This window comes from Bacillus rossius, chromosome 8, assembly GCF_032445375.1.
Source record: "Bacillus rossius redtenbacheri isolate Brsri chromosome 8, Brsri_v3, whole genome shotgun sequence".
Classification (NCBI taxonomy): domain Eukaryota; kingdom Metazoa; phylum Arthropoda; class Insecta; order Phasmatodea; family Bacillidae; genus Bacillus; species Bacillus rossius.
The window spans coordinates 58,815,838-58,829,392 of NC_086336.1; the positions used below are offsets into that span (position 1 = coordinate 58,815,838).

Consider the following 13,555-nt stretch of genomic DNA (forward strand, 5'->3'; position numbering starts at 1 on the left):
AAAAAAACACATTTGGTTATAACACATAGATTGTTACTAATCAGACCTTTTCATATAATAACACGTATTTGGTGATATCAAAATTTTCTCTTATCTGGTATTGTTGAAGATCTTCTATGTCTGGATAAGGCGACACTTTCTCTCAGGCTGTGTTGGGAAAAAGAGATTTTGTTGACAGTAAGGTAACGTGAACTGATTTTATGTTTAAAATTTTTGGTGATTTATTCCTGAACTCATTTTTTTCTTAATGAATCTCGCGAAGTTACAAACTACAAAATTACTAATATTCGAAATTAATTATAACCATAAAAAAAAGAATAATTATAATGAAATGCATTTAGCCACGACACTTGTTTCGGCTTTTTTTTTTTTTTAACGATTATTGTAATGCCATCTGTAATCGGTAGGGTAAATAATATATTCTTAATATAGTTACATTTGAGCTTATAACTTTGAAACTTTTTAAATCTACGTGTAAATAGTAGTGTGAACCGCATCGGAGCTTTGTTCTGAAACAAGTAAATTCTGAATGCATAATCTGCTAAACACGTATTACAAAATAAAGAACTGGCAATTGGTGAACTTTTGCCTGACGCATGAGCCTGCAATCATACGTAGTTTTTTTTTTTTTTCGCTCGTGGGTGGAACGATTGTGCAACTGTTCCCATCTGGCGGCGTCACGGGCGAAGCCGTACTGGTCTGCGGCAGAGACAATGTCTGCCGCTCAAAGAGACGCGAGCGCTGAGACATGGCTTCCACGGCGCGTCTGCTGCGAAAAAAGTTTTGAGGAAACGCCACGCCGCCCACGCGAACATAGTAGAGGGAGACAGCGCGTACTGGGACAGGTAGGGGAGGTAGCGTGCCGGGGGGGGGGGGGGGGCGGACGGAGGGGGAGGCGCGCGCGAGAGAGACAGAGAGAAGAAGAGTGAGGAGTGGGGGAAGCACTCTCTGCGAGGCGGGTTGCCTGCTGAATGGTGGGGCAGGGGTTTTGACGCGGTGATGAATGGGCTGCCCTCCCGGAGCTAGCCATTCTCGCGCCCCGCTACGCGCAGGGCGAAACACCACCTTCCCCTCCCCGACACACTCGATCCCGACTCGCCGGATAATCGATACCAAGTCTCGATTACGCGCCGTGTGCCCGGGTAGGAGAGAGGCGACGCCCACCTCGCGACCAGCTGAGTTGAGACCCGGCGCGGGGCCAGATATGAAAAAAGCCGTGTGCCAGGAGATAAAATACTGAACGCCTACCAAAACACATACACACGCACTAAAAAAAATGTGTGTTGATTACATATCATGTGAAACGATATCCTTGTACTCATGCCAAGAGAGACACCAGGAAGATTTTTCAGAAGTGGCTATCTACAAAGAAAGTATTTAGCTTCAAAACAAGACATTAAATAAGTCAATAATTGGCTTAATAATATCATATAATTAATAATATTATATAATTATTTATAGTATAGTAGTTTTATTGTCCAAGTCGACTACAAAAATATACAATTATATTGTACATGTAGTATAGGACTCGTCAAAAATATTAAGCATTATGAATACACATTTAAGTACAATCATATACACATAAACAAAAATAATAGTAAAAAAACAAATAATGTACATCATGTAATAATAATAATAATACATTTTTAACATAGTTTTGCTTCCATAAAATCATTAATAGAATAAAAACTGAATTCCAACAGCAAATCTTTCAGTTTTTTTATATTCTAAAATAAAGAACTTATGAAATTTTTTATGAAAGAAATGTGTAGCACATAAATTATAGTATTTAGATGAACATATATATATTCTCCGAAATAAAATTTAGGCTCAAAAGGGACTATCACCCCTTCTGCCGTTTTCCACAAACACAACACACACACACCACACACACACACACCACACACACACATACACACAAACACACAATTACACGTCTCTGGATCTACGCTTACTTCTTACTGCATGTTTTATTATTGTTTGTAAAAAGGTGACTACAGCTGATAAATCTGACATATTAACATGTTTCAAAAAAAATTCGAATTTATTATTTGCAAACTAAATTCTTTAACTCATTTATAAATTCAATTATAAAATTGATTTTAAAGTTATACTTCCTTAGGTGCATTATGGAAAACATTATGAGTGTGGTTTTTTTTACGATGCGCACGCACCATGCAACGAAATTTTCAAAGGAATATGGCATTAACACTTCATAAACTCATATACATATAGTCACTTTTATAAACTTCAAGGGACATACCAAACGTATTGGTGTTCCAAATGAAACATTTCGATAGCGAAATTACCTTGAAATATATACGGTAAACTAAAATAGTCAAATTAAAAATTAATCTCAAGTTTTTAAAACCTAACAATACTGGCCTGAGTGCTCTAATGTTAATTCTCGTTATGTACTTTCAGCAAGCTTGGTAGCGTAACGGTCGAGCAGCGCTTAAAGATTTCGAGGAATGTGGTTCAACCTTCGTCAGAGAGAATATTGTTTTACTTCTTTAATAATGCATTACTTAAATATACAAATTTTTCTTCAAAGAATAAATATGAATATGTTTTATTTGTTTATATTATTGCTATAATATTGTTATGAACTTGAGCAAGGCAGGTACACGTGCAGGTGCAGAGCTGGCTTGCGGCTGCCGCAACATGATATGCACCGCGCGCGCCTGGAAGATAACAAGGATTGTCGCTTTCCCTCCTCCTTCCCACCACTCCCCGCGCGGTGCCCTGCCTTTGACAGGTAACTGACACCTCACAGCTGCGGTGTTACGCGAGCCGCAGACACGTGTTTCGAGAGATTTCTGCCTTCGTGCCGGCGCGGAATGACGCGACTGGCCCCAGCCGCGCTCGAAAGTTCCAGAAATGGCGGCTGATATATAAAAAGAGGACGTCGGCCTCAGTGGCGCAATGTCGACCGAAACGTCGGTGAATTTATCGCCAAGGACACGGCTACAACCCAGAAGCCAAGCTACTTCAAACAATAGCCGTGAAAGCCTGCGAAAATTCTTAAAAATTTTAGTTTCCAAGATTAAAAAAAAAACTAATATTTAAACATTTTTTAATGAAATCCTGAGGAGAATAAAGCAGTTCAGGTAGTAGCAGCCATTGTTAGTTGGTCCAAAAATGGCCATATCGTGAATACAGCGCTTTCACATCGTGCTGGAATGAAATTGAAAATCGGCATTCAAACATTTTCAAACCATTCATTTAAAAAACACTTATTTCAATGATAAAGCTATCCATTAACTGCAGCTTCCCTTATTCCGCCTCTCCCTAAGCTCCCAAGGAAGATCCGACACCAGCCAAATGCGGGGTAAGCCACTGGACATTATTTTAAACGTCCTGTTCCTGCAGAAGCACTTTCGCTGCAAGTAACCGCCCGCTGACCCAAATTCCCCGCGTAAACCACACGGTCGAGACCAGCTTTCGTGACTAAATAGCGCATTAGGGGAGGTCGAAACAAACTGGGTAACGGCGCACACTAAATAAGGACTGGTATTACTCGGGTACGGGAAGAATTCACGCAGGCCGATGCAGGCAAACACATCTAAATCCTTAAATATTTTTACATATTCTATAAGTAGAAACCTGCAAAATTCGCGGATTCATTCGGTGATAGGCTAGAATTCAAACACATATACCTCTTAGATAATTTTTCTATTGGCTTACTGTTCGTCTGGACGAATCTCAACCAGTTATAAACCCTCAACCAAAGAATGATCGAATCACAGACAAACCAGCTGAGACGACTTACAAGTCGGCAGCCAATGAACTTGCATTATTTGCCCGAGTGTACAGGGGTATGTGCAGTCTATCCTGAAGGCCATCGAAACCGCGAATTTTGCAGGTCTCTATCTATAAGATATTAATCCTTCGTTTATATATAATATACATTTTATCGTATGTTATATACTGTATGCCCATAAAATATGTCCCAGTAATACATTTTAAAAGTATCAACTGTAAGCGTTGTAGAGTTTTGGTTCAACGTCACAATTAAAAAAAAACTCAAACTGTTTTGTATAAGCGCATGCGCGAGTACTGCTTTGTTGTTTTTTTTTTGTTTTTTTTTTTTTTCGCTTGCAGCGCCACCTCCGCAAAATGCCGACTGCTGGGTGTAAAGTGTGTTGTGTTATGCGATTTGCCAAGTTTGGATCTGTAATAAATTTCAGTTCAATGCGCGTTTCGTATTAAAGTTTTATTTGGATTGGTCGTAATCATCGAGACGACACATCTTTTTTTTTTTCCGCTGGCCTCCGCGTTCACCTGATGTAACGCCATGAGAATTTTTTTTTTTTTTTTTTTTTTTTTTAAAAGATCGTGTCTACGTTTCGCCGCTACCTAATGATTTGCCAGAGTTGAGACACAGAATTGAAGAGGATTTTTGTTTCCATGTCTCCGGACTTGTTGACCGAAGTGTGGGAAGAATTGGATTTTAGTTTGGATGTGTGCCGTATAGCTCAAAGGTTCACATATTGAACACGAGTAAAATAAAAATCTAGGTTATAGTTTACCTTCAATTTGATGCATGATTCGTTGCAAATTGTCTAAATTAAACTGCTATTAGCCTATATACCATTGAAACTAGGACATTCTTTTGTGGACACGCTGTATTTTGGGAGAGACTGCATCGTATTCAAGCAAATTGCCCCGCGAATCACCGGAAGCACGGAACGCCGACAACAAAGGGGCTGACTGGTCGCGGAGGTTTGCTTGAATCAAACAAATATTTGTTTATATATGGCGAAACAAATATTTACCTGGCGGAACAAAATATTTTGTTAGCTTAACCATAAACTCGGTAAGTAATATAAATGATTTGTTACACCTAACCAAATGTATATTTGAGTTGACAAATCATTTTGTTGGATCAACAGAATCTTTCCTACTACAAAATATTTGTTTTAATTAACAAAATATATTTATTTCGCCATATGCAAACATATATTTTGTTGAGGCGAACAAACCTTTCTCTCGGTGCAGCACTCTCGGCATCGGGAAGCCTTCATTTCACAGACGAGAGGGCCACACTCGAAGTTCCCCGAAGTTCATTCTTGCTTTTTTTTCCGTTCTATCTCATTGTATAAACCGGTGTGGCATTAAATTTTGTGGTCGATTAGGATAGGTTAGCTACATTATAAATACTTTAAAACATTGTGGATGGTTGGTTATATTAGGTAAGTATAACTACATTAAAAATACTGTAAAATCATTTTATAGTTGCTTAGCAAATAACTTTTTAATATGTAGCTATCCAGGGCTAGAAAACAGTTTACATGATTTCACAGTATCTTTAATGTAGCTATCCTAACCAATTCAACCGTCCACAATGTTTTAAAGTATTTATAATGCAGCTAACCTAACCTCATTGACCATTAGTTATCAAGAGTAACAATGGACAAAAAAAACCGAAGATGCACGATCGGGCGTTTGGCTCTCTCGTCTGTGAAAAGAAGGCTTGCCCATGGCATCTTGGCGGGGGGCAGGGGACGCCGACCACGGACATATCCTTCCGCTGGAGGGCCGACAACTGTCCAGAACGTAGTGCAGTAAAAAAAAAACCTTCTCCATTTTCACTCCTTCTATCGAATATTGCCCATTAAGGAACTCGGCCGAGATTTTCCACTACTAGATTTTATGTATCATTTTGGAAGTTATTTGTGAAAAATTGCGACAGTTATCTTATCCACAAAATTGTGATTTATATAAACTTTTGAGTTGACGATGGTTTAAACTGTCTATGGACTATATACAAAAATTTTCCGAAAGTCGTATCACGGTAACGGCTACAATAGGTGGTATTTCTTTGAAATCCATCAAAAAAAAGTGAACAGAAAATAAGGGACGATGCGTTAGGAAGCCAAGAACACCAAGACAAATTTTTGATCAGCACTGCCTGTCCGTTTGCGACCGACGCTTTTCAAAGGCCGAACACACGAATTCATTTTTTTTTTTTTGCAGGGTGATTGTTGGAATTCATTTATTAGCTTTTTCAACCCCCTTACAGAATTAATAAATAAATGCCATTAAACTCCCACGAACCTTCACAAGTTTTAATTGAATATTCAAAACTTAGCTACGTAGGCCTACTAATTTATAATGTGTTAAATCAGTTAATGGAAACAATCGAAGATGATTTATTTAGGTGCTGTAAATTTACTGGGCCGTGGTGACTACTTCTATAAACCTGTTAGTTTAGGACATAGGGCGTCACAGTGGCCGACATGAAGGTTTTCCGCGGGGCGCCACTGAGAGAAAGGTTTGTTTGCCTCAACAAAATATTTGTTTGTATATGGCGAAATGAATATATTTTGTTAATTCAAACAAATATTTTGTAGTAGGAAAGATTTTGTTGACCTAACCAAAATTATATTGTCAACTCAACTGTGTATTTGGTTAGGTTTAACAAATCAATTTTGTTACTTACCAATTTTGGTTAGGCTAACAAAATATTTTGTTGCAGCAAGTAAATATTTGTTTCGCCACATACAAACAAATATTTGTTGGATTAAAACAAACCTTTTTCTCTGTGCGACGTTGGGTCGGGCACGTGGGATCGCCAGCAGGCACCGGACTGTCGCGGACCGGGGTCTACACTGTGTGAGAACATTATTATGTTCCTGCAATGTAAACAAAATAATATTCATGAGATGCAAAGCCTGTAAAGTTCTGGCGATGTAAACATTGTAATGTTCCAGCAATAGTAAAGATTGTAATATTGCGGTAATGGTAAACATTGTAATGTTCCGGTAATAGTAAAAATTGTAATGTTCCGGCAATAGTAAAGATTGTAATGTTCCGGTAATTGAAACGATTGTAATGTTCCGGCAATGGTAAACATTGTAATTTTCCGGCAATAGTAAACAATGTGATGTTCCGGCAATAGTGAACATTGTAATGTTCCAGCAACAGTGAACATTGTAATGTTCCTGCAATGGCAAACATTGTAATTCTCCGGTAATGGTAAACATTGTAATGTTCCTGCAATGGTAAACATAGTAATGTTCCTGCAATTGTAAACATTGTAATCTTCCTGCGATAGTAAACATTGTAATGTTCCGACAATAGTGAACATTGTAATGTTCCGGCAATGGTAAAGATTGTAATGTTCCGGCAATAGTGGACATTGTAATGTCCCGGCAATGTGACACCGGAGGCGCGTGTTCGGGTATTGATCCCTGCGGGCCCCCGGGGGGTCCCGACGCTGCTGCCATCAGCTTGACCGCACCGCCATTAGCCCTATCTGCTCGTGATCGCGACAGCCTCGCGAGTTCCCGTCCACCCCGTGACTCGTCAGCCCTCTCCTGACCCCCGCGGACTGACTCGGCCCCTCATTTGGGGGGGGGGGGGGGGTCGTTAGCTCAATCATCATCACGTCTACAAAAAAAAAATTTTTTTTTTTTTTCTGGTGATTCAAACCGAAACAATAATAATGTAACTGCATTCGATGCCCTCACGAATGTTTCTACCACGTTCGTAATCGCCCGTTTGTATGTCAACCCTAGCGTTATTTGAGAGTTTGAAATTTTATGTTATAAAATATTTATTTAACAGTTTCCATTCAGCATGTTTTTTTTTAATCAAATTTATCCCCTTTTGTTAATCCTACGATTGAAATATAAAAATGGCCTTTGTATTTCTCAAAAAAAAAAACATATGTAACAATTACTCGGAATAATTAATAAATACGTTATAAACAATTAACCCTTGTTATTTTATGAATTTACTTAATGTTATAGGCAAAATCCCGAATTCATGAAATCACAATAAGTTAGGATAATATCCACTAACGCTCTGTGCCACCCGTCCAGTTGAATTTTGAGTTTTTCTTCATATAAATTTTTAATGAAGAATTATATCGAATTTATGTATTTAGCCTTTAAGTTGCATGCATTGCCGACCTATGAAGACATAGAAAATTACCTCACAGAGGGTTATAAAGACTCAATCAGTCAATTAAAAAAAATCTTATTTTATTGAAACTCGCCTGACTTCTTACAAATAGCGGATTATTTAGCTTATATCTAGTGCCATAACTTACGACCAGAGGCATACGCATGAAATAATTTGAAAGAAAACAGCGGGGAAAATGTTTCTCTCTTCTTCTCACCTCTTCCTCTATCCTACCAAGAAAATTAATTTCTACATATGCTCCTACTTAACGACCGAAACCTAGTATTCAGAGTTAGGAAATTTATCTTAAATAGAAATGGTGGTATGAAGATTCAATAATTCACCATAGTGGGCTGGTCCAAACGTTAAAACAATGGCCGATATAAGAGCTTGTCTTAGTGGAGAGGTGATAATAGCTCGTAAGGGGAAGGAAGCAGTTATATATCAACTAAAACAATTGAATGGCAGTTCACTACCGATACCATCAGTCACTGTGAGAAAGTCTAGCATACAGACGAAGTGATATCATGTGCGTGTGGGTGAGGTTATAAAGTCATGACGAAACACTTCGGTAGAATTAATTTTGGTTTGATGTATGTGTAATATTGATAATTTTGGTTCGTTAAGTATGTAATTTTTCCAATTATTAAAGTCAAAATGATCTCATCTGGTATCCAAACAATTTTTTTTTGTTACAATGAAGCAAGAGCATATCCATTTCCAAACAGATATTGGTATGGCATTTTTTGAGAATCCGGGCTATTTAAGGGAGGAGAAGGGTTTTTGGCACCATGCAATAATAAACAATAACATAAGTAAGAACATCCGTTATTAAATTTTTTTTTTCATAAATAGTTTCTACTTTCGAGAGGAAGCAGCTTCCCCGCCCACTTTTTTTTGTTTCGTTTTCATTGCATACGCACTTTTAATGAAGTTTAACATAAATTCCTTGCTGGTGTGCTGTTAAGCATGTTTGTTTAACAATAGTCACTTCATAGCAGCAGATTCACTATTATCCATGGTGATTTTTTTATTAAATTATCAAAAGTTTTTTTTTTGCAATAACCTTCATACAGCTGCAGTTTGTTTTGCCAAAGCATTTTCTGCCGAGCGACTTGCAGGGGCGTAGCCAGGGGGAGTTTAGGGGTTCAAACCCCCCTTCCCCCTTAGCTCCAAATCTTTAATTAATTTATTGTTCATCACTCAAACAAATTCATATTAAAATTAATAAAAATTTTACCATTAAAATATTTAAATTTAAGTACCGAAAACTGCTAATATAGCACTATTTTTCACCTTAAAATACAAATTTTCCCGGGGGAGGACCCCCGGACCCCCCGCTTTAATACGGGGGGGGAGGAGCCCATGCTTCCTAACACCCCCCATACACAAATCCTGGCTACGCCACTGGCGACTTGATTGCCGAGCGACTTGAACTAGTGTGACGACGGCCGCGGGCCTGAGCGGTGCTGATGGCTGGTGCTGGCCGGTGTTGCAGTGGCGGTGAATGCGAGCTGCAGCGTCAGGATGCCGGAACAGAGCAACGACTACCGCGTGGTGGTGTTCGGCGCCGGCGGCGTGGGCAAGAGCTCGCTGGTGCTCCGGTTCGTCAAGGGCACCTTCCGCGAGTCCTACATACCCACCATCGAGGACACCTACCGGCAGGTGAGCCGACCTCCCTCTCTTCCTCTCTCTCTCTTCCTCTCTTACTCTCTCCCGCTCTTTCTCTCTCCCTCTTCCTCTCTTCCTCTCTTCCTCTCTCCCTCTATTCCTCTCTCCCTCTCTTCCTCGCTTCCTCTCTCCCTCTCTTCCTCTCTCCCTCTCTTCCTCTCTCCCCCTCTTCCTCTCTCCCTCTCTTCCTCTCTTCCTCTCTCCCTCTCTTCCTCTCTTCCTCTCTCCCTCTCTTCCTCGCTTCCTCTCTCCCTCTCTTCCTCTCTCCCTCTCTTCCTCTCTCCCTCTCTTCCTCTCTCCCCCTCTTCCTCTCTCCCTATCTCCCTCTCTTCCTCTCTCCCTCTCTCCCTCTCTCCCTCTCTCCCTCTATTCCTCTCTCCCTCTCTTCCTCGCTTCCTCTCTCCCTCTCTTCCTCTCTCCCTCTCTTCCTCTCTCCCCCTCTTCCACTCTCCCTCTCTTCCTCTCTTCCTCTCTCCCTCTCTCCCTCTCTTCCTCTCTTCCTCTCTCTCTTCCTCTCTTACTCTCTCCCGCTCTTTCTCTCTCCCTCTTCCTCTCTTCCTCTCTTCCTCTCTCCCTCTATTCCTCTCTCCCTCTCTTCCTCGCTTCCTCTCTCCCTCTCTTCCTCTCTCCCTCTCTTCCTCTCTCCCCCTCTTCCTCTCTCCCTCTCTTCCTCTCTTCCTCTCTCCCTCTCTCCCTCTCTTCCTCTCTCCCTCTCTTCCTCGCTTCCTCTCTCCCTCTCTTCCTCTCTCCCTCTCTTCCTCTCTCCCCCTCTTCCTCTCTCCCTATCTCCCTCTCTTCCTCTCTCCCTCTCTCCCTCTCTCCCTCTCTCCCTCTATTCCTCTCTCCCTCTCTTCCTCGCTTCCTCTCTCCCTCTCTTCCTCTCTCCCTCTCTTCCTCTCTCCCCCTCTTCCTCTCTCCCTCTCTTCCTCTCTTCCTCTCTCCCTCTCTCCCTCTCTTCCTCTCTTCCTCTCTCTCTCTTCCTCTCTTACTCTCTCCCGCTCTTTCTCTCTCCCTCTTCCTCTCTTCCTCTCTTCCTCTCTCCCTCTATTCCTCTCTCCCTCTCTTCCTCGCTTCCTCTCTCCCTCTCTTCCTCTCTCCCTCTCTTCCTCTCTCCCCCTCTTCCTCTCTCCCTCTCTTCCTCTCTTCCTCTCTCCCTCTCTCCCTCTCTTCCTCTCTCCCTCTCTCCCTCTCTTCCTCTCTCCCTCTCTCCCTCTCTCCCTCTCTTCCTATCTTCCTCTCCCCCTCTCTTCCTCTCTCCCTCTCTCCCTCTCTTGCTGTGCGCGTTGCTGCCTGTCAAGCACGTGCCATCGCCGGAACTTTGCACTGTTTACATTGCACGAACATTACAGTGTTCACATTGCAGGAACATTACACTGTTCACATTGCAGTAACATAACAATGCTCACGTTGCCGGAACATTATTACAATGTTTACATTGCCGGTACATTACAGTCTTTGCATTACGTAAATATTATTTCGTTGACATTGCAGAAATATTATGTTCGCACTGCAGGAACAAATAATGTTCACATTGCAGTAACATAACAATCCTCACATTGCCGGAACATTACAATGTTTACATTGCCGGAACATTGCAGTCTCTGCATTACGTAAATATTAATTTGTTGACATTGCAGAAACATTAATGTTCACACTGCAAGGACATGATAATGTATACATTTCAGGAACATTACAAAGTTCATATTGCAAAAAACGTTACAGTGTTCACATTTCAGGAACATTACAATGTTCACATTGCCATAACATTACAATGTTAACATTACAGTCTTTGCATTACATAAATATTATTTTGCTGACATTGCAGAAACATTATGTTCACACTGCAGGAACAAATAATGTTCACATTGCAGTAACATTACAGTGTTCATAATGAAAAAAACGTTGCAGTGTTCACATTGCAGTAACATAACAATGCTCACATTGCCGGAACATTATTACAATGTTTACATTGCCAGAACATTACAATGTTTACATCACCAGAACATTAGAGTCTTTACATTTTCCCTCAAAACAGGTATTTCTCCCTCGAAATATGTTTTTCTAGGAATTTTGAGTCATTTTGGAGGAATTTTGAAGAAATTTTACATTAAAAATGGCTGTCGTGACGTCACAATCCAAAATGGCGGGCGGCTCCTTGCTCCTCAAACCAGAACCATTTTCAGGAGCCCCCATCAATATATACTACTTCCTGAGAGTAATTCAAGGCTGCCCTGCATAGAATAAGAAGTTATTTGTTCGTGTGAGTAGGCAACAGGCATAATTTTCTCCCTTTGCAGTATTACATTCCTTTAGGTGGATTGCCATTTCAGATTGACAGCTATCAAAAGACGACGCAACCTGTCCCCGTTATGAACCTGATTAACTCTTGCTCCTTTCAGAAATTTTATTACGTGGCATAGCCAATTTGCAAATAGCGTAGGGTAATCTAATCCTGCTAATGCGACAGGAATAAGATCCGAGCTGGTTTATTTAATGGGGAAGTTTCCATGGGCTGCGCAGTGGGAGAGGTTAATTTGATGGATCGATACAGACAATTTATACCGTCACCCGTTTTAGCCTACAGCTGTCCAGAGAACGTGGCATTTTTAAAATTGACAAATTACTTACGAAAGCAAAAAAAAAAACTTTCAAACTGTGTAACCGGCTGACACCGTAAATATCATGAAATGCTTTTAAATCATTTTCGCGGTGACACGAATGGAACGTATCGTGACAGAATACAATTTCTACCGCTCCCAAACTTTATATTTTATTGGGTAAGAATAATCTAAGAGAAATGTAACTAAACTTGGGAATCATCTTAATGTGACTGGTAGTCATACACTAGGTTGGCAGTGAGTAGCTGATTCACCAAATTTATAAACTGTCTTCTCGTCAAAGTAAAAAAAACAGAATGTCTTAGTATAATAATTTTCGACTATTTTTCTTCTCTTAAGGGCGTGCGTCCCATTCCAGATCATCAATTTATACACGATTAAACTTGTTGACACTTTGAGTGGCTGAACTTTCACAAAATGAAAGAAGAAAAATAGTGATTATACTATACACATTTAGCATAATTAGCTGGGTAAGTTGCAATTTGAACTTTTTTTGTGCAATATAGATAAGGAAAATAAAATAGACTATGAAATTGGAACATTTTTGGTTTAAAGTCAATTTAACTGGCTGCTATGTGATATTAATTTCTTTCAGAAAATAATATTTAATTTTACATGGCCTTTTAAAATCATCGGAATATTTATAATTTTAAGAGGCTAAATAAAATTAAATAAGTTTTCTGACATAAATTAATACCATACCACGCAGTGGCCACCAACATTGCCCTTTTAAATAAAAACATTTTCAGTTATTTATTCGATTTTGTTCTCATTATCCATACTGCACAAAAATGCACAAAAATGTTAATAATTATGCACTATATGTATATATATATATATATATATATATATATATATATATTTTTTTTTTTTTGGATGAAGTTCGGCCACTCAAAGAGTCTACCAATTTTACAAAAGTTTCCTTTGAAAACCAGTTTCCCAGAAATAGTTTGTAATACCGTACTACAAGAAAGATATTGTAAATTTTTACAACACAAGGCTATGGTTAATTTTTGCGTGTATGAAATACGTTCTTACAGATAATACTGGGTATTTCTTACTAAAAAATTGATGCATATTTTTATATTTTAATTCAGGTTTAATTCAAGCAAATTTTTTTTTAAACCGAGGAAAAGATAAAAGAATATTTAATAGTATAAATTCCCGGGTAAGAATCCGAACCCAGTATTACTGTGAACACTATTTTGTAGTGATACAGTTGTTTTCATGTAAATGTACAAATTGACAAATATCTTTGAGTTTACAGGAATATTTCTGTTCCATTTGAAATATTTTAAGTTTTATTTTTTATTTTATTAACTATGCGATTTTGTGTAAATTAATTTCCTATCAAA

The 13,555-nt window shown here is 39.4% G+C and overlaps 1 protein-coding gene across 1 annotated transcript in view; it reads left to right on the plus strand.

Annotated features, from left to right (window-relative positions):
• LOC134535030 (GTP-binding protein Di-Ras2) overlaps nt 1-13,555 on the plus strand; it is a 69,949-nt gene that overhangs the window by 46,696 nt on the left and 9,698 nt on the right. The window contains exon 2 of the mRNA XM_063373861.1: nt 9,410-9,576. Within this exon, the coding sequence (XP_063229931.1) occupies nt 9,410-9,576 (167 nt within the window). The remainder of the gene's footprint in view (nt 1-9,409; nt 9,577-13,555) is intronic.